Here is a 22,566-nt window from a genome sequence, read left to right as displayed (position 1 = left end):
CGCTGTCTGCTGCCCCACTGCCTGCTGCCCACTGCCCGCTGCCTGCTGCCCGCTGCCCACTGCCCGCTGCCTGCTGCCCACTGTCTGCTGCCCACTGCCCGCTGCCTGCTGCCCGCTGCCCGCTGTCTGCTGCCCGCTGCCCACTGCCTGCTGCCCGCTGCCCACTGTCTGCTGCCCACTGCCCGCTGCCTGCTGCCCGCTGCCCGCTGTCTGCTGCCCGCTGCCCACTGCCTGCTGCCCGCTGCCCACTGCCCGCTGCCTGCTGCCCGCTGCCCACTGCCTGCTGCCCCGCTGCCCACTGCCCACTGTCTGCTGCCCGCTGCCCACTGTCTGCTGCCTGCTGCCCACTGTCTGCTGCCCACTGTCTGCTGCCCACTGTCTGCTGCCCGCTGCCCACTGCCTGCTGCCCACTGTCTGCTGCCCGCTGCCCACTGCCCACTGCCCACTGTCTGCTGCCCACTGCCTGCTGCCCACTGTCTGCTGCCTGCTGCCCACTGTCTGCTGCCCACTGTCTGCTGCCCACTGCCTGCTGCCCACTGCCCACTGTCTGCTGCCCGCTCCCTGCTGCCCGCTGCCCGCTGCCCGCTGCCCGCTCCCCGCTGCCCGCTGCCCGCTGCCCGCTGCCCGCTCCCCGCTGCCCGCTGCCCGCTGCCCGCTCCCTGCTGCCCGCTGCCCGCTGCCCGCTGCCCGCGCCCCCCGCTGCCCGCTGCCCGCTCCCTGCTGCCCGCTGCCCGCTGCCCGCTGCCCGCTGCCCGCTGCCCGCTGCCCACTGCCCACTGCCACTGGCCCGCTGCCCGCTGCCTGCTGCCCGCTGTCTGCTGCCCACTGCGCTGCTGCCCACTGCCCGCTGCCTGCTGCCCGCTGCCCACTGCCCGCTGCCTGCTGCCCACTGTCTGCTGCCCACTGCCCGCTGCCTGCTGCCCGCTGCCCGCTGTCTGCTGCCCGCTGCCCACTGCCTGCTGCCCGCTGCCCACTGTCTGCTGCCCACTGCCCGCTGCCTGCTGCCCGCTGCCCGCTGTCTGCTGCCCGCTGCCCACTGCCTGCTGCCCGCTGCCCACTGCCCGCTGCCTGCTGCCCGCTGCCCACTGCCTGCTGCCCGCTGCCCACTGCCCACTGTCTGCTGCCCGCTGCCCACTGTCTGCTGCGCTGCTGCCCACTGTCTGCTGCCCACTGTCTGCTGCCCACTGTCTGCTGCCCTGCCCGCTGCCCACTGCCTGCTGCCCACTGCCCACTGTCTGCTGCCCACTGCCTGCTGCCCACTGTCTGCTGCCTGCTGCCCACTGTCTGCTGCCCACTGTCTGCTGCCCACTGCCTGCTGCCCACTGCCCACTGTCTGCTGCCCACTGTCTGCTGCCCACTGCCTGCTGCCCACTGCCCGCTGCCTGCTGCCGCTGCCCACTGTCTGCTGCCCACTGCCTGCTGCCCTGCTGCCCACTGCCTGCTGCCCCGCTGCTGCCCACTGTCTGCTGCCCACTGCCTGCTGCCCACTGCCTGCTGCCCGCTGCCCGCTGCCCACTGTCTGCTGCCCACTGCCTGCTGCCCGCTGTCTGCTGCCCGCTGTCTGCTGCCCGCTGCCCGCTGCCGCTGCCCGCTGCCCGCTGCCCGCTGCCCGCTGCCCGCTGCCCGCTGCCCGCTGCCCGCTGCCCGCTGCCCACGGCCCGCCGCCCGCCGCCCGCTGCCCGCCGCCCGCCGCCCGCTGCCCGCTGCCCGCTGCCCGCTGCCCACTGCCCGCTGCCCGCTGCCCACTGCCCACTGCCCGCTGCCCACTGCCCACTGCCTGCTGCCCGCTGCCCCACTGTCTGCTGCCTGCTGCCCACTGTCTGCTGCCCACTGTCTGCTGCCCACTGCCCACTGCCCACTGCCCACTGCCCGCTGCCCACTGTCTGCTGCCCACTGTCTGCTGCCCACTGTCTGCTGCCCACTGTCTGCTGCCCACTGTCTGCTGCCTGCTGCCCGCTGCCCACTGTCTGCTGCCCGCTGCCCGCTGCCCACTGTCTGCTGCCCACTGTCTGCTGCCTGCTGCCCACTGTCTGCTGCCTGCTGCCCGCTGCCCACTGTCTGCTGCCCGCTGCCCGCTGCCCACTCTGCTGCCCGCTGCCCACTGTGCTGCTGCCTGCTGCCCACTGTCTGCTGCCCACTGTCTGCTGCCCACTGTCTGCTGCCTGCTGCCCACTGCCTGCTGCCCACTGCCCACTGTCTGCTGCCTGCTGCCCACTGCCTGCTGCCCGCTGCCGCTGCCCACTGTCTGCTGCCCACTGCCTGCTGCCCACTGCCCACTGCCCACTGCCTGCTGCCCACTGCCCACTGCCCACTGCCCACTGCCCACTGCCTGCTGCCCACTGCCCACTGCCCACTGCCCGCTGCCCACTGCCTGCTGCCCACTGCGCACTGCCCTGCTGCCCACTGCCCGCTGCCCACTGCCTGCTGCCCACTGCCCACTGCCCACTGCCCGCTGCCCACTGCCTGCTGCCCACTGCCCACTGCGCACTGCCCACTGCCCACTGCCCCGCTGCCCACTGCCTGCTGCTGCCACTGCCCACTGCCCACTGCCTGCTGCCCACTGCCCACTGCCCACTGCCCGCTGCCCACTGCCTGCTGCCCACTGCGCACTGCCCACTGCCCCCGCTGCCCGCTGCCCGCTGCCCGCTGCCCGCTGCCCGCTGCCCGCTACCCGCTGTCTGCTGCCCGCTGCCCGCTACCCGCTGCCCGCTACCCGCTGTCTGCTGCCCGCTACCCGCTGCCCGCTGCCCGCTGCCCGCTGCCCGCTGCCCGCTGCCCGCTGCCTACTTTGAAACCCTGTGCGCAGTCTGCTATTGGGAATCGGGATTCTTGTGCTCCTGAGAAAGCATTTAGCGTCATGGGTAAAGGAACACAGTCGATATCTTGTTACTGCACTGACTGCACAAATCACTGTTGGTAATGGGGACAAGCTGACAACTGTCACCGTGGCATTTAATTCAGTCTGGAGCCGAGCTCTTCATCTGCAGCAACCTTCCATTCATCTGAATATTTTATTGATGATAACACGCTGAACTTGATGAGCAATGTTTGAATGGCCGTCAATAGGTAACCGATCAATTCTTGCAAAGTGTATTTAGCCATGTGATTTTATTGATGTTGACTTTAGTGTGAGGGCAGTTGAACATCACACTTAGTTCTCGTCAATCTGAAAGTGGGAGTTAATTACAAGCAAAGGTACACAAAAATGCTGGAGAAACTCAGCGGGTGCAGCAGCATCTATGGAGCGAAGGAAATAGGCGACATTTTGGGCCGAAACCCTTCTTCAGACAAGCAGTTGCTTTAATTTAAGGATTCAAGTTCTACTTAAGGGAGGGGAAGATGAAGAGATAAACCAAAGCCAAATGTTAAGAAAAGCCACAACTGGAACATTTGTTTTAATTGGAACCATCCCCAGACAAAAGTAGGGAATGTGGTGAGCTGTGGGTGTACAAAAACCCACACTCTGCCACTGTAAAAAAAACAAAGATCAGCTGCCTGCCTTTTATGAAATCATACTACAAAGTGCTGGAGGACACATAACAGCAGAGCATTTGGTTGTGGTGGTTAACAGATCTGGTAACACACAGAAGTTCTTAATTTAGGTGAGTTGACTTCTCAGAAGAACCGAAAACCTTCTTCTAACACTGACATAATCAGACACACATGGAAATTAATAGAGGCCATTCTCCAACCCCCATGCACACTCTGTGTGAACATGCCTAGTCACCTTCAGGCGATTGTTTTCCCAGAGCTACTCGGGATATAGGAGGATAAATTTTAACCCATTCCATCCTACTGAGCAGGAATGTATTGGAGGGGCCTAGGTTGGGGAAGAGTGCCAGAAAATCAGTGCCATGGTTGGGTGTGGTTGCCAGATCAGGGCTGGGAGGGGTCACCCGGAAATAGAGTGGGGGGTTAGGATCATGGATTGGGAGGAGGTATGGGCTGGGGAACAGGGAGTAGAGTTGAACCATCTGCTTGGGTGTCATATCCTCGTAGGACATATATAGCACTGCTCGGGGGTGAGAAATACAGTGGGAAGCTGGTTGCTGCAGGAGTGCTCTCTGATGGGTGCTCCTGGAACAAGGCTGATGAATCTTCTGGCTGCTCGAGCACCATTCACAGAAATTGGATCATATTCAGGGCAGCAGTTAGTGTTACTGCAGAACAGCTCCAGTGACTTGGGTTCAATCATTACCTATGGTGTAGAGAACATGGAGTTTGCACTTTACCCCTGCAACCATGTGGACTTCTTCCTGGTTCTTCCACAAGTTGCTGGCTGGTGGGGTAATTGGCCACTGTAAGGCAGGTGGCAGGGAGAGGGGTGGGGGGCTGGGGAATTGATGACCATGTGAGAGAGAAAAGATTAAAGTGAACTAAGACAGGAAATGGGACCAAATGAGATTGCTCTGAGATCTGGCAGAGGCTTAATGGGCCAAAGGGCGTCCTTCTACATCTTAAGATACGAAAATGCGATAAACTATGAGGATCGCCCCAGTTGTATTTCTGGGGTGACACAATTTGATGTGGAAATGGTCATAATTGCACCAACTGCAAAAATAACCAGTTTGAAGACACATGGACGCATTTCTAGACACTTGCTGAAAATCACCGGACATTAATTCATCACTTTTAACATCACTGTACAGGTCATCCTCGACTTACAAATGTTCTAGCTACAAATTTTCTGATTCCATTGAGTCTTTTGGTATGAATCTTCAATTACAAATCTATTTTTCATCATAGCTCGTGACATCTTAATCCCATAAGAATAAGCTCTTCACAATTTATGAAATTTCACTGGACGAGTCTGTTCTATGAGCTCATCCCATTAGTAAATTGAGGAATACCTGTAGTTTCCAGACACTCTCAGCATTAATGGATGCAAGTTTATTTTTATTCCATGCATTACAGAAATCAGTACCATCACATGCCAGTGGAGAACATTCATTTCCAATTATTATAGATGTCAGTGATTGTGATGTGCAGTAGAATAAACCCTGAGTTGCAGTATTTATATTAATTCTTTGGAACAATTCGTAACAAAACAGCCCCATATATTACTGCCCTGATTGACTTAGCTTAACTACTTTAAATTTTGCTTAAAAACACCAGGATTGTCCTTTGGTCAATGAAACTGACAAGGAATTGAGAGATGTGCTCTAACAAAGACACCGGCTTTTCAATGACTGCACTCAAGTCATCATGCAAAACACCTTGAAATGCTTTTGTTGAAAACTTACCCTCGGCCCCTGATCGCCTTGATCACCCTGAAACACACAAACATGTTCGATTACTCTCTCCGCAAAAGCAATGAGAAATTAAGAATTCTGTTTGGAGGAGGATGCTCTATAGAAATAGGAGGATGTTTACGTAAATCTGTAAAACTTGATATCACGAACCTTGTCACCTTTTGGACCGGGTGGACCCTGCAAAAGAACAATTTAGAGTCATTATTTCGTCCCTCAAAACTGTATTCAAATTTGCAATCAATTTGTATTATTAGATTGTTTTATTAGAAAAAAAGACTGTATTTAATTTTGAATTAAGGGTTTGCTAGCGGCTCACAGCCCTCTCATTCACCACCTCATTTTCCAGTCAATGGTGGACAGACTGTGATTGGGCTGTAACAGGGTTACAGACAGCTCATCGGCATAGTCCAGACTTTAATCTAATGGGCATTCTTTTCCTCACAGGGCATCATACCCAAGCTTAATACTAGGTATAGAGCTCTAATTAGCACAGGCAACGCGTAGTGGAAAATCAAACTCGAAATATTCACGATTCTTATCACTTTCCAATCTTATCGCTGACCTGCTGTGCAATTCCTGTATTTTCTGCATTTTATTTTGATACCGTTTTGGCTACCTACTTATCACAGAACAGCAGAGACATACGTGTCACAAATTCAAACAATAAGGGAGATTTTAATGAGCAGATGGATTCCGCTGCAGATGAAGTGGCTTGTGTGGTCTTGAAGACAAGTGTCCAATAAATCTGTGCCAATAAAAGGGATCATCTCCCTCCTGTCCTGTGCATTACGTCATAATCTCCAGACACGCTGCCTCGCTGATTTATTGAAGGTTTGGAATTCCTCCATTGCCATGAAGGACTTTGACAACACAAGGTAAATTACTGGTAAATAACAATGCCAAAATGTGTAATTAATTGTTAATTGAAACAGTGCTGTTTTTTAAAGGTAGAAACCAAATTGTTCACAGCGTGTTGTGTATATAATCTGCATTGGTTTAATTTGAAGGCACCATCCTAAAACTTTAAACCAAAGAGCTTAATGTAAAAATAACATTATGTTTCTGACATATGTCGTTTTTAGGGCCAAACTGTAGCTCATTAACATCAGCAAACATGGTTAATTTATGATGCTCTGCCATTTGTTTTGTGTAAAATTGATCTCATTCTTAAGACCCTCTTTTAATTTCAGCAGGCTGATGCACAAAATAATTTTCATTTCAATAGCACTGGAAAATATCAAACAGGCAGGGTTAAAGGCAAATACAACCGTGTTGTAATGTGATTTTGCACTATTTATTTTTTACAGATCTGGTCCAGTCAAGGATCTTGATCTAACAATATGATGGGGTGAGCACTTGCAGGGAATGGGATTGACTCCCAGGTTAGAATCATGTATAGTAAACTGCAGTGGGATTCAGAAAGGTAGGTTTGATTTTCTTATAGGTAGAGAGGAGGATGAAACCTTAAACTCTTGCTATACAATACAATACAATACGGGTTTATTCGTCACATTGCACATAAAGTACAAGTGAAATGAATATGTCAGCAGCGATACAATGAGAAAGAACACACAATACACAATAAAAATTTAACACAAACATCCACCCAGCATTCATCACTGTGGTGGAAGGCACAAAAATTGGCCAGTCCTCCTCCATTTCCCCCCGTGGTCGGGACCAGAGTCCAGAGTCAGTCCAGGATCGGCTCTTCCCCACCGGAGACCGCAGCTTCAGGATGGTGTAGGCCGCAGGCCGGCGGTCGATGATTTAAAGTCCCCGCCGCAGCCAGACGCACCGCATACCGCAGGGCCGGTGGTCGAAGCTCCCCCTCCAGGGATCCCCGGTGATGGTAAGTCCACGCCGGGTCCGCGATAGAAGTTGGCCGCGGGCTGGCGGTGGAAGCTCCTTCTTCTCCCGGGTCCCCCATGAGGGGTCCTGGGCTGTCGACGCCGCGCCAGCTGAAACTCTGCAGACCACGGCTTCAGGCTGCCGGCTGCCGTGGGCCATGAATACTGAGCTGCCATTTTAATGGTCTGGAGCATTGGGACAGGCCTGCTCCGTGCATGTCTGCCTTCCTCTATGTGTAAATATGCAGTGGGGTTAATGGCTTAGATTCCTGAACAGCCCATCACCAGATATGAGAAAGTGAGGAGCAACTTGGTGCAGGTATGCCTGAAACGTTTTTCCTGAGGAAGTGTGAACAGTACGCTTCTCAAATGCTCATTTCCTGTTTTTAAGGGAGAAATACATGGCCAGCAGTTTGGAAGTTTCTTCTTATAATATCATGTTAATTGATCCACCTGACGAGTACTTTTTTAACTCAATGCTCAGCTGCTAAAGCATTGTCCATCAGCTGGGAACCACATACAAATGTCTGCCGTCCTACAGGCAGTGATACAGTCCTCCATCGATGTTTAAATATTGCACTCATATTCTTCAGTACTGCGGTTGCCACCGCCATGAAACAATTTGGACAAATTCCAAGTTGTGGTTCTCTAAATTATGTTTTCCAAAGCTTTCTCAGCGATAATCCAGTTACATTTTGGAGTGTTGGCTTTCGATGTGGAAGGAAGAAGTGATGTCATTGTCGACTTCCTGAGTCTTGATCTTAAATCAGTACGTCACATGAGGATGCAGCAGGCACAGGAGCCTTAATTTAATTTAGAGTTTATTTGGATAGGTTCTGCATATAAATTGTGACAGGTTTAATGGCATCAGACTTCGAGCCAAAGTGAGAAATGTGTGGTACAAAGAGCTCTGCTTGCTGCTGGCATGGTTTCTGTGATCAAACGAGAACAGACTCACATGGGACACATTAATTCACACTCAGTGAGGGGGTATCCTGCAACATGCAATCAACTTGAAAAAGGTTACAAAACGAGGACTTGCATTTACTGCCGAATACAAATTCCCAGTAAAGGGAGGAGTTCTTTTTTTTTTCTCAAATAAAAATTTAAGTTTTTGCTACTTTTGCCTGAGACATTTTGTGTATAACAATTTCTACAGGAATAATCCTAGAGTGAACAAAAATATTTTTGTATTGCTTGTATTTTGAATTGGGGTCATCTTTAAAAAGCAGGCAATAAAGGCCATGAGTCACGGTGGTACTCAAAGTAGCTGAGATGACATGCAGTTGGTTGAAACTGCCTGTTATTGGTGTTATCAAATGCCTTCAATGGTCACAAGTTCAATATTAACATTACCTTTACCTGCCACTTGTAATTCAGGATATTCTATTAGTGACCTGGATTTCACAGACTACTATCACTGATTTAAACATCCGGGTCAGGTACTTAGTCAAAATGCCATGCAAAATCTAGAGTTGGCCATTGGGAATTGGAAGTCAGAGTGCTGTATTTAAAAGGCAGAGTCCAATGAAAAAGTGCAGTTTAGTTTAGCTTAGAGATACAGCGCGGAAACAGGCAGGCCCTTCGGCCCACTGAGTCTGCCCCGACTAGCGATCCCCGCACACTAACACTATCCTACGCACATTTGGGACAATTTACAATTTTACCAACGCCAATTAACTTACAAGCCTGTATATCTTTAGAGTGTGGGAGGAAACCAGAGCACCCATGGAAAACTCACGCGGACATGAGCAGAACGTACAAACTCCATACAGACAGCATCCGTAGTCAGGATTAAACCTGGGTCCCAGGCACTGTAAGCCAACTGCTGCGCCACCGTGCCATCCCAAACCATTCTGTCTGCCAGCTGATCCCTTGTGGTTGTAAAGCTGGGTGTAGATGTAATATCAAGAGTTTCATTCACTGATAAGCGGAACACTGATGATCAAGTTGGTTACAGAGCTACAGAAGTCCAGATCTGGACTTAGCCAATATAAAAAATGTAATTCACTGGAGGATCAGAAACAAACTGCAGAAGTTGAGCAAAGGATGTTGGATGAAGGCAAAAATAAAGATAAAAATGCAATGTACTAAAACTAAATCATTAAGGGATGCAAGGAAGCAAGGGGGATATTTTTCCTGACTGGGTGGCAAAATAAGAGGTCAGCCATTCAGGACAGAGATGAGAAGAAATTCCTTTACCCCCAGAGGATGTTGGATCTCACTGCCCAAGAGGGTAGTGGAAACTCAGACCATAAGTAAATTAAAGACAGAGATTGATATATTTTGGGATGTGAAAGGAATGAGAAGAGAAATAGGATTAGCGCTACAAAGTGGCACTGAGGTAATAGATCAGACACGTTCTGATGGGATGACAAAGCAGGCATGAGAAGCAACACGGACTTCTCCTGCTTCTGTTTATTATGTCCTTATGTTCACAATTTTAGCAACTCTCATTAATCAGAAAGAGTGAGATACACGAAGAGTGGGACAGACCGTGGACATGAATATGAGTGTTAGCCTCCGTGGCAACAAGCTGAAAATGTTGTGCCTCTGTGTCTTGTATTGTTTGAGGGAAAAGAGCACTGACGACAAATCTGATAACTCTCATTCTCAGAACTTTAAACATATGTTATGAATCTTATAGAACAATTTTCAGGAGAGAAAAGACAATAAAAGCTAACTGTTGTCTCTCATGTTTCTTGGTTACTTCTGAAGCCAATAAGACTTTAACATCAGCAGTAGCACCTACAATCTTTTGCACTACATTCAACACCAAGTCGGATGAAGCAATCCGTTAACCCATTAGTTCTAGTTTTCTTACATCATATTCCTATTCACAAGAAGTGATGGGCTCTTGGTCCAAAAGCAATGAGCAGAATGACTGCAGCAAAATAAACCATCAGCATTGACTCACATCCACCAGGATTAGTGGTGAGTTCAGATCTGGACTACCGTTGCTCTGTAACCAACTTTATCACCTGTATTCCTCTTATCAGTGAAGGGAACTCCTGATGTTACCCCTACAACCAGTTTTATAACCATATGGGCCAGAAAGAAAACATGTGCACCAGATAACAGAATAAAAATAGTCATAGATTCATAGAACATGAAAACAGGCCCATTGGCCTAGCTCGTCTCTGCCGACCAAGATGGCCCATCTAAGATAGTCCCATTAAAGACTTTTCCTATCCATGTACCCATCCAAATGTCTTTTAAATGTTACTAGACCAAGGGGACCAGTTGGGTCCTGTCCCCTCAACGTGCGGCGGGGGGGGGGGGGGGGGGGGGGGGGGGGGGGCTGCGGCTTCACAAGCACACTAACCACCCCCACACATACGGGGGGGGGGGGGGGGGTAGAGGAGGGGGGGGAGGGAGATGGGGGGGGAGAGGGGAGGAGAGAGAGGGAGGGATGGAGAGAGAGGGAGGGGAGAGTGAGGGGGGGAGAGGACGGAGGGCACAGGGGGAGAGAGAGGGGAGGGGGAATAGAGAGTGGAGAGAGAGGGAGAGGGGGGAGAGAGGTTGAGGAGAGAGAGAGAGGGGAAGAAAGGGAGGGGGGCAGAGAGAGAGGAGGGGAGAGTGAGGAGGGAGGGGAGAGAGGGGGGAGAGAGAGAGAGAGGGGAGAGAGAGGAGGGGAGAGAGGGGAGGGGGAGGGAGAGAGAGGAGGGGAGAGAGAGAGTGGGAGGGGGGGGGGGGGAGAGAGAGAGAGAGAGAGGAGGGAGAGGAGGGAGAGAGAGAGGAGGGGAGAGAGAGAGAGTGGGAGAGAGAGAGGGAGAGAGAGGAGGAGAGAGAGAGAGAGAGAGGGGAGGAGAGAGAGGGGAGAGAGAGGAGGAGGGAGAGAGATAGAGAGAGAGAGAGAGAGAGAGAGGGGGAGAGAGAAAGAGGGGGGGAGAGAAGAGGGGGAGGAGAGGAGAGAGAGAGGAGGGAAATGATCTGACCAATGTAGTACCAAAGAAATACAATGCAAGGAGCTGTATTTCAGAGCCAGAATTTACAACCTGGAATGAGTAGAAAGCAGAGCTGTGCGATTTTTTTTCTTCAGCTCTTCACTGGCCATTTATTGCTTGCCTGCTAATTTAGAACCTCCCTTCACCCCCCACCCCCTAGACACAAATGCTGGAGTAACTCAGCGGGTCAGGCAGCATCTCTGGAGAAAAGGAATGGGTATTGTTTCGGGTCGAAACCGTTCTTCAGACTGAGAGACGTTACCCTTTGCTTTTCTCCAGAGATGCTGCCTGACCCGCTGAGTTACCCCAGCATTTTGTGTCTATCTTCGGTATAAACCAACATCTGAAGATCCTTCATACATTCCCCCACCACCTCCCATGTACTGTTCTAGCCATCATCCACACTGGTGGGAATTTCCCCTTGTATAACACCAGTTACTTGGGCTCCTAACAGAGGCACTCATGAGCTGCCTCTGTCCTCTCTGCTCCAGTGTGCCTCTCCCCTCCTCTTTATGCTCCATTGTGATGCACTCATCAACACACCAGGCATTCGATTTGACTCTTACAGAGGAACATCCATTATTAATGAATTTTGTGAAAGCTTCAATTAACAAAAACATAGACATTCCACTTGTTGAGGAAACATCTTTAAACAATTTAAGGATATAAGGAATAGACAGAAGAAGGGTCTTGACCCTAAACACGACCTGTTTTTTTCTCTCCAGAGATGCTGCCTGACTCGCTGAGTTACACCTGCCTTTTGTGTCTAAAATAACTAATAACAGATAACTAAAAAGACAATACGGGAAGAAAAGAAGAGGTACGAAGGTAAGTTAGCCAAGAATATAAAGTAGGATAGTAAAAGCTTCTTTGGTTATTTGAAGAGGAGAAAATTAGTTAAGACCTTAGTTAAGAATTAGTTGTTTATTATGGGGAACAAGGAAATGGCAGATGAGTTGAACAGGTACTTTGGATCCATCTTCACTAAGGAGGACACAAACAATCTTCCTGATGTACTAGTGGTCAGAGGATCTGGGGTGATGGAGGAACTGAAGGAAATCCACATTAGGCAGGAGATGGTGTTGGGTAGACTGATGGGATTGAAGGCTGATAAATCCCCAGGGCCTGATGGTCTACATCCCAGGGTACTTAAAGCTTTTGGCTCTAGAAATCGTGGTCTCATTGGTGATCATTTTCCAATATTCTATAGATTCAGGATCAGTTTCTGTGGATTGGAGGGGAGCTAATGTTATCCCACTTTTTAAGAAAGGCAGGAGAGAGAAAACAAGGAATTATAGACCAGTTAGCCTGATATCAGTGGTGGGGAAAATGCTGGAGTAAATGGTAAAAGATGAAATAGTGGCACATTTGGATAGCAGTAATAGGATCGGTCCGAGTCACCATGGATTTACGAAGGGGAAATCATGCTTGACTAATCTTCTGGAATTTTTTGAGGATGTAATTAGGAAAATGGACAAAGGGAGAGCCAGTGGATGTAGTGTACCTGGACTTTCAGAAAGCATTTGATAAGGTCCCACATAGGAGATTAGTGGGCAAAATTAGGGCACATGGTATTGGGGGTAGAGTGCTGACATGGATAGAAAATTGGTTGGCAGACAGGAAACAAAGAGTAGGGATTAACGGGTCCCTTTCAGAATGGCAGGCAGTAACTAGTGGGGTGCCGCAAGGCTCGGTGCTGTGGCTGCAGCTATTTACAATATATGTTAATGATTTAGATGAAGGCATTACAAGTAACATTAGCAAATTTGCAGATGACTCTAAGCTGGGTGGCAGTGTGAACTTTGAGGCGGATGCTATGAGAGTGCAGGGTGACTTGGACAGGTTGGGTGAGTGGGCAGATGCATGGCAGATGCAGTTTAATGTGGATAAATGTGAGGTTATCCACTTTGGTAGCAAAAATATGAAGGCAGGTTATTATCTAAATGTGGTCAAGTTGGGAAAAGGGGAAGTACAATGGATTCTGGGTGACCTTGTTCATCAGTCAATGAAAGTAAGCATGTAGGTACAGCAGGCAGTGAAGAAAGCAAATGGCATGTTGGCCTTCATAAAAAGAGTTGAGTATAGAAGCAAAGAGGTCCTGCTGTAGTTGTACACGGCCCTAGTGAGACCACACCTGGAGTATTGTGTGCAGTTTTGGTCTCCAAATTTGTGGAAGGACATTCTTGCTATTGAGGGAGTGCAGCGTAGGTTAATTTCAAGGTTAATTTTCGGGATGGCGGAATGTCATATGCTGAGTGAATGGAGAGGCTGGGCTTGTATACTCTGGAATTTAGAAGGATGAAAGGAGATCTTATTGAAACATATAAGACTATTAAGGGTTAGGACACCCTAGAGGCAGGAAACATGTTCCTGACATTGGGAGAATCCTGAACCTGGGGCCACAGTTTAAGAATAAGGGGTAAGCCATTTAGAACAGAGATGAGGAAACACTTTTTCACACAGAGATTTGTCAGTCTGTGGAATTCTCAGCCTCAGAGGGCGGTGGAGGCTCTTAAAGATAGCGGAGTCAGGGTATATGGGGAGAAGGCAGGAATGGGGTATAATTTAGAATTCGATATGTATAATTATCATCTCCAATTCTAAATCCCAGAGGGCACAAGACCCAGTCTGTTTAATCTTTTGTCATGGTCAACCTATTTATCCCAGGAATCCAAAAGTTTGTTTTTAGTTGACCAAAAGTATCAAGAGATATGTAGAAGCGATGCGGATATAGAGGAAGAATCACAGATCTGCCACGATTTCATTGAATCGTAGAGAAGGCTCTGAGGGATAAATCATCTGCTCCTGATTTCAGTTTCCTAGTTGAATGGATGAAGTATTTACAGCAGAAACCACCAGGGTCATGAAGTTTGGAAATGTTCCAGAGGAGGAAGAAGGCAACGCTGGCGATGTATTGAATGTTGTGTGAAATGCTCCACCTGGGCCGAGGAGGATACCAAAATGGTAGCTTTATAAACAAAAGTAAGATATCGGGATATGATTAATGTGTCTCATACTTAAACAAAACATCTATTGATTTGCCATCTGACCACTTGATACCCTGGGTGATTAAAACACCCAAACAAGATGGAAGAGTTAAGTCATGGGATCACAAATGTTCGGGAAATATATAGTTGGAGGAGAGTCTTTGGGTTCTTAGTGGGTGATTTATGTCAACAGTAAAACATACGCCTTTGGGACTTTTTAACAGCAAAGTAAAAGAAACACTGCAGGAGACACGGACCTGTAAAATACAGTAATTGGAACAATATGGCAAGAAACGACCAGTAGCTGTCTGCTTACGGAGCACAAGTGACTGAGCCAGAGGCAGAGAGTATGACAACAGAATCGTGCAGTGTGACTATTCAATGTAAACTAATGCATCTGTTACAGATCATATTTCTTTGAACAAATTATATTATGTCTTTGTGATAATATTCATAGTTAAAGAGTGCTTTTCCATATGTGCATTAAGGTAACATGTGGTTTCTAAATAAGGCTAAATACACAGACAGCCAATGCTTGATTGTGAAGGTAGGAAATCAACCTGAAACTGAGAAGTTCTTGAGAAAGACTATTACAGATTTAAAGTTATAATAATTACATTTAAAATTGCAACCCATTAACTCTTTGCGTCCTGAAGGACCATTTTTAGTGTTCTACAAAATGATTGTACCGTATGCTTCTAACATAGAACTTAACATAGAAACATAGAAAATAGGTGCAGGAATAGGCCATTCGGCCCTTCGAGCTTGCACCGCCATTCAATATGATCATGTATGATCATCCAACTCAGTATCCTGTACCTGCTTTCTCTCCATACCCCCTGATCCCTTTAGCCACAAGGGCCACTTCTAACTCCCTCTTAAATATAGCCAATGAACTGGCCTCAACTACATTCTGTGGCAGAGAATTCCAGAGATTCACCACTCTCTGTGTAAAAAATGTTTTTCTCATCTCAGTCCTAAAAGATTTTCCCTTTATCCTTAAGAAAGAGAAACGTTCAGAAGATATCTTCAAACACAACAATCTCAGCATAGGCTGCATCCTCTGAATTTGCCATCATTGTTTTATCCCCAAAACAGAAATATTAAACAAGGTGTTCTGAGCTTATCAACAATATATCAATCATAGTAAATATTGATTTCAGAGCCTCATGATATTAATTTCATTAGCACTGTTTATAATTGATGCACAGCCAGTAATTACTTTGAAAGTGAACTGTTTGGTTGATAAAGATGAATATTATAGGATACTAGACCAAGTGCAGACCCGTTGGGTCTGCTTCCCCAACGCAGCCGTTCCCTACCCATAGCCCCCACGGGAGACGTGGTCCTCCAACTCAAGCGGCTCAGGAATCAGCAGTGCGGCTGTTTTTAAATGGCGTCTTTGAGGTGAGATGCGGGCGCCAGCAGCCGTTATGGTCGCTGGCCAGCAGGAGGCGACAAAATTAGTGAGTGGGGGGGAGAAGGATTTGATTAAAAATGTGTACATATACACGACAAAATTTAATGAGGAGTGGATACTTGGAATGAAAAGTGAAATCTCTACCGAAATGGAAAAAATCAGGGCGTTTGTGGGTCGGGTGTTGTCGTGGCAATGAATCAAAGGCTGGCAGCCACAAGTCAGAAACACACACAGCCACACAGCCAGACACACACAGAGTTTTAAAGATAGATAGATAGATAGATAGATAGATAGATAGATAGATAGATAGATAGATAGATAGATAGATAGATAGATAAAGAGAAAAGGCAGAAAAAAGACATGGAAGTATGGAAGGAAACATTGAAACATTGAAATTAAAATGTAAAAACTCCTGGGTAGCGATGTGATACTAAATGAAAGTCCATAGGATGGGATAAATCCTATCCTATTCATGGACTTTCATGAACTCCAATAAAGTTGTGGTGATCACACACATTGAACGTTTTTCATATACACCACTTCCAAGGCCTTAGACTCAATCACTATTTATAAATTTGTTAGATCAGTTTTATTTAAAAATAATATACAACTTAAATTAATATGAAAAGGATAAGGCCACACCTTTCTTATAGTTCTCTTTACTACCAACCAATTTGAAAAGAAAGCATACTGTTGGTGACAGATATAACAACTTGCAAAGTGAACAGAAATATTTAAATAATTCAGCACCTTTCTGGCACAGTACTAGCTGAGAGAATATGAGTCTCAGGGAAATCATTTTTGAGTTACAAATGTTATTGCTTCTCTCAGACACCTCAGCATGAAAATATTTGAAACAGAGAGTGGGATGTCTGTGGGGAAGATCAAGCAATGTACAATTGTTCCTGAATAAGGAAAATTGTTTCCTGGTTAAGATCATGCTTGCAGCAAAGAGAATGGCAAATCAGAGGGTTGGAATATCTATGTATTACTAAAACTCTCATCTTATTTGTTTGATGTGTTATTCTGTCTATGTGCGCGTGTGTGTGTGTGTGTGTGTGGATGTCTGCATATGTGATCCTGAAATTATGCCAAAACGGTACACGATAGCCCTAGAATGTTTGGACCACCTTATTCACAATTGCCCTGTGGTGTGGTGTGGTGTGGTGGTTCAGATTGATGTTATATTTTACAAGATTCACATTTTAAACTTTACATAATTCAGTTTGAGAAAAATCACTTGAAGTTGCAGTGGCAGTTAGCAGCTATGACAACACAATGGGATCTCATTTACATAAACTGCCCATCAGCAGTGCTCCACCCCAAAATTACATCACAATGGGATCTAATTTACATTAAAAAAAAACAACAGCTTTCACCTCACAATGACTTCAAGGGGGTAGGGAGGGAGGGAGTGAGTGACTGAGGGTAGAAAAAAGGGAGGGAGAGGTGAGGGAGGAGGGAGGAGGGGAGGAGGAGAGGGGAGAGATGAGGGAGGGTGAGGGAGGGGGGGGGGGGAGTGTTGGTGGATGAGCGGAAATGAGCCACGCCAGCGCAGTTGGGGGCTATGGGTGAGTGGTGGAATATTGTGTTGGGGGAACGGATTGCGTTGGGGGAATGGGTGAGTGGTGGAAATGGGTTGTGTTGGGGGAACGGGTGAGTGGTGGGATATTGCGTTGGGGTAACGGGTCCCAACGGGTCCCATTTGGTCTAGTGAATACTAAAATTCAATAGGACCAACAGAATTACAAAAATGTTCTATTTTGTCAAAGTCAAAGTCAAAGTTAAAGTCAATTTTATTTGTTACATACACGCAAAGGTGCAGTGAAATGAATTGGCAGCAGCGATACACTTAAAAAGAACACACAATACACAATAGGATTTAACACAAACATCCACCACAGCATTCCTCACTGTGGTGGAAGGCACAAAGTTCAATCCAGTCCCCACATGGTGCTACACCCATTGTACACGAAAGGGTGATTGAGCATACGTTTTCATGGAAACATTACGGAATTGTATCAAACATATTTATTAAATAAAATAGAGCCAGGATTATCATTTGATTTTAACCCTAAACACATTTGTTCTAGATATTCATTTTAGGATGGATACTCTTATTATTGATAAAGACTTGGGTCAGCTGCGGGTTTCGATATGGCAGGCATTGACTCAAAAGAGTAACTTTGGCAATATAGAGCTTACAAAAGGGGCAATCATTAGCACTTTCTTACTAAAAAACTAAAAACCGGCTTCAGAATGTTATAGGTAAACAAAGCCGGGTGTCGTTTTCCCCCGTTCGGCGATCCCAGGTACTCCGGATGAAAGTCAACTACACTCGGCCGCGGCAATTAAAAGGTACCCGACTGACCTTCTAAATCATGGATTATAGTCATACAGGGGGCAGTGTTAGAACCTGTTCCAGTGATCCATAGCCAAAAAATTGTTGATTTATCCAGTGATGGAAAGTCATCCATGCTATAAGACTATGGCTATTGATTTGTAGAGTCTAAAAGACCCACTACACGACATTGGGCTGTCAGACAGGACGATGAATCTCATCTCATCTGCACTAAGACTGTCAACACGGAAGCAGTACCTTGGACTCATCAAGAAATGGGGCCTCTGCTTGGACAACAACCTCGACCAAAAGGCCAAGAACATTCTGGCCGTATTGGAATTTTAAAATGTCTCCATTATGATAACGATGGAGCTACAGTGCCTCAATAGTGCCACAAGTGCACTCTCCAATTACCTATCACAAGGAACGGAGCGGCCGCTCGAATGCAGCTGGTTAGGTACTCCGTGGGACGTGGGGGGTTTCTCAACATGCGGAGGAGCTTGTAGCTCATGGAACAGCGTTGTCACTCTAACCGCCAGGAGGATGGTGATGGTGTTATTTACCGCACAACAAGTCCAGCCCTCCCCCCAAACTGAGCCTGGACTCCCTGATCATCGCACCGAGAAAAACTGGTGTTGTCATACAGGTTTAATAAAAGAAAACAGATCGGGTTCCTCGGGTCAAGTGTTTGATTTTTATGGTACACCCATATGGCAAACGACGGTGTATAGCAAGACACATCTAACAATACATAGAATACTAAGAACATTCGAGGTCAGAGTATGGAGGTGTTTATCTATTCTTAAAAAAACCGCCATGAAAGGGTCACGACTCAAACTATATCAAGGTGGCTTAAATAGGTCCTAAAAAAATGGCAGGAATAGACACTAATGTTTTAACTCTCATTCACCAGGGACTGCAGAACATGTTCAGCAAAATTGTACAGGTACCCACAGACCAAATCCTCAGAATTTAGGATGGTCATTCAAAAAGGGTTTTTCCACAGGTTTTAAATAAACCAGTTAGTTTTGGAGCCATCATTGTATTAAGAAAACATTTTATGTTCATGAAATAATTTGCCCGAAAGGTTACAGGGCTATGATTCTCAAATTTTAAAAAATATGTTATATATTTTTTTTTATAGACCACACAACTCTTTGTATAATTGTGTTTTAAAATACTAATGATGATCTCTCTCCCAATACCCAAGGCAGTTGTGAAGCATGGACTCGTTCCACGGCATGAGGTCACAGGGCTTTGAAATCTTCACGAAGTCACTCACGTGACTCCGAATTAAAATAGTAAGATTAAACGAGAACTTACCAGTTTGAAGTTTGATCTGTATTTTATGAGGAGTTACGATGAGGGATTTCGTGCCCTCCGCTCCCACCCTCTTATGATCATATCAAAAACTGGTATCTCTTTGATAATCTTACTATGTTAGATCATTATAGGTTCCTGTGACCTCACACCGCTGCTTTGAAGAATGACACGCATGCGTGGAAGCGGGGTTCTTCACGAAATCCCTCATCGTAACTCCTCATAAAATACAGATCAAACTTCAAACTGGTAAGTTCTCGTTTAATCTTACTATTTTATTTGTTACATACACGCAAAGGTGCAGTGAAATGAATTGGCAGCAGCGATACACTTAAAAAGAACACACAATACACAATAAGATTTAACACAAACATCCACCACAGCATTCTTCACTGTGGTGGAAGGCACAAAGTTCAGCCAATCCTCCTCTCTTGTTCACCCATGGTCGGGGCCATGAACCCTCCGTAGTCACTACTATGGACGGCCGGATGTACAGGCCCTCTCGTCGGGATGATCTAAACTCCGATGTCGGGACGGTCGAACACACTCTGCGGCTTGAAGTGCCCAAATCGGCACTTTCTTATCGGAAACCGCGGCTTCAGAATGTTATAGGCCACAGGCTGGCAGTCAGAGCTCCTCTCCGGCGATCCCAGGCTCCGGATGGTAAGTCCACGCCCCGCCCGCGGCTAAAAGCTCTGCTGACTGCGGCTTCAGGATGCTATAGGTCGCAGGCCGCAGCCGGAGCTCTTCTACAGCGATCCCTGGCAAGGGATTGTAGACTATGTGATGGAAAGTCCACGCCGCACTCGCAGCTAGAGGATGTTGTAGTCCGCGGCCAGTGATCAGAGCACTCCTCTCTGGCAACCCCCCGGCAAGGGTTCGCCCACTCCGCGATGGAAAATGTTCACACTGCGTCTGCTGCTGATGCTCCGGGCCCGACTCCAGGAAAGGCCACTCGAATCCAAGCTGTTAGGCCGTGAGAGGGGAAGCGGAGAAGCTACATGGAAAAGTCGCCTCTCCGCCGATGGTGACTGAAGAACGGTTTCCCCCCTCCCCCCCCACCCCCCCGCCATGCAAGACACACCGAGAAACACCCAAAACAAACACTTAGACAAACCAAAAAAAATCCCAAAAAGTCTAAATAATGGACACACTGTTGGCAGGGCAGCCGACTCGCAGCGCCCCCACTGGTGATTGAAGATTATCTTATTCCAAATTCTTCCAGTATTGTAAGTTAAATCTTTTAATAGACTGTAGATTAAAAAATGCTGCCAATAATTTATTTTGTTCAATGAGATTAACTGTTCACAAAATACCTATCGCTATAGCTTATTTATATTTATGGGAATTTGTGTAAACAGCTGAAATAACCTTAGTTATGACAAGTGAAGTAAATTCTGTGAAATAAGTCTGCACAGTCCTACAATTTTCTGGTGCTCTTAGTTTTAAGATGAGGAATTCCGTTCTTTTGGACTGAATCTAATCTCCTCTGATATAACTTGACTTCTTGTTTCCTTCCATAGTTCACCAACTACTTTCTATTCTGACTGCTGGATTTTATTATGAAGTTATACAAAAGAAGTTTACATTTTTAATCTTCAGCATGATGCAAAATCCTAAAATATTTAAGATTTCACTTATGTGCTCTATGCACCTGCTTCTGTTTTTATAATCAGCAGTCAAACCTATTGAATTGCTAAACATCAGGATGTAAAGCGGAGCAAATTATCTAAGGGGCATTGTTATGTCTCATCTTTAGTTAAGCTTTCAAAGATTCAGTTCATTGCAGATAAATTGTTTGTGCAGAGGAAGGATCTAATCCTCCCAAAATTGAAATGACTATGAAATGAGCAGGTTAAAAATGTGCATGTGAAAAAAAAGTAAGTACAATTGATTTTCAAGATGTGTATTTTTACTTCTTCATGAGGGATAAAGATCTGGAACTATGTAAGCTAGCAAACCTGCATCATTGATTTCTCCTCTTGGCCCCGGCTTTCTGCCAATCATGATTTAGGAATCAGTTTTAAAGGGCAAAGGTCAATGGTGTAAAGACATGAAATGCACACTTTCGGTTTTTTGATTGCCCCCGGAGGAAAACAAATCAAACATCTTGAAACTGAATTACTTTACGACTTGCATAATTATCTTCAGCCCAGTGTGGTTGGAAGAGCGTTGGTCTACACCAACTGTCCACAACAGCATAGCCCACGAGTATGTAAAAGGCAAAGGATTCAGATAAGTAATAGTGATGGTTTATGATTGTCACGAGAACTGAGATACAGTGGAAAAATGTATTGGTATACTATCCAGTCAAATCATACCTTACTGGAATGCAATCAACCCCATACATAGTAACAACAGGCAGAAAAAGAGAACAATACCAGAGTGCAGAATTTGGTGTTACAGCAATATGGTGTTATTGTTATAGAGATAATTCTGTAACTGTACAGAGTTTAAGAAAATACAATGTTTGGGAGATTGGCTCTGCACCTAGCTTGACTCTACACCTTGGGCAGTCCATTCAGTAGACTGATAACAATATCAAAAATATATTCCTGAATATGATGGTGTGTGCATTCAAGCTTTTGTATCTTCTGTTTAATGGGAAAGGGAAGAAGAGAGAATGACTGGAGTGAAAATGATCCTTTCCTGAGACTTGTGAAGCACCAATGGTGTTGATGGGGGAGGATGATTTCAATGAAGTATTGCCCAGTATCCACAACTCTCCTCAATTTCTTGTGGTCCTGGGCAGAGCAGGTGCCAAACCAAGCTGTGATGATACAGAGCATCTATAGGAATTGGTGAAGTTGTTGGAGACATGCTGATCTGCCTTCTTATTTTGAGGATGTAGAGACATTGCTACAGCTTCAATATGTCCAGGACAAATTGTTGATGATATTCACGCATAGGAACTTGAAGCTCCCAACTATCTCCACTTTGGCATTATTGATGCCGACTGTGTTACACCAAGTTACTAAGCACTATATTTCAATCCTGATCTCTGGAAATAATTTTCCTGAAAAAGCACGGAGGATCTTTCTTCGGTTAAGTTGGGATGTCCATTCCCAAAATGATTGGGGAGCACTATTCTCACATACATTTGGAAGATCTTTCTGCACATTGACTAAGGAACACTATACCCATTTGGGTATGCAAGTGTTTTCCTCTCACAAGCTGGAGAGCTCTACCCTCAAAGGAATTTGGAACTGCTTTTCTCCCAGTGCTTGGGAAATCCCTCCCTTGGTTATGTTGGAGGGCACTGTCTTCAGTCATGTTGGGCAACACTTTGCTCACTGTGTGGGTGTATGGAACAAGCCGCCAGAGGTGGTAGTTAAGGCTAGGACTATCCCATCGTTCAAGAAACAGTTAGACAGGTACATGGATAGGACAGGTTTGGAGGGATATGGACCAAGTGCGGGCAAGTGGGACTAGTGTAGCTGCGGCATTGTTGG

At 46.7% G+C, this 22,566-nt stretch overlaps 1 protein-coding gene across 1 annotated transcript in view; it reads right to left on the bottom strand.

The window, feature by feature from the left end:
- The window catches only part of LOC129712534 (collagen alpha-1(XXV) chain), a 628,211-nt gene that overhangs the window by 171,023 nt on the left and 434,622 nt on the right, over positions 1-22,566 (bottom strand). Inside the window, exons 5-6 of the mRNA XM_055661434.1 lie at positions 5,403-5,429; positions 5,244-5,270 (exon numbers count right to left, since the gene is read on the bottom strand). Coding sequence (XP_055517409.1) covers positions 5,244-5,270; positions 5,403-5,429 — 54 coding nt within the window. The remainder of the gene's footprint in view (positions 1-5,243; positions 5,271-5,402; positions 5,430-22,566) is intronic.

The sequence above is a fragment of the Leucoraja erinacea genome, chromosome 1, assembly GCF_028641065.1.
Source record: "Leucoraja erinacea ecotype New England chromosome 1, Leri_hhj_1, whole genome shotgun sequence".
In the NCBI taxonomy this organism is placed as follows: Eukaryota; Metazoa; Chordata; class Chondrichthyes; order Rajiformes; family Rajidae; genus Leucoraja; species Leucoraja erinaceus.
The sequence above is the reverse complement of the archived record's forward strand: the minus strand, read 5'-3'. Positions and strand labels throughout refer to the sequence as shown.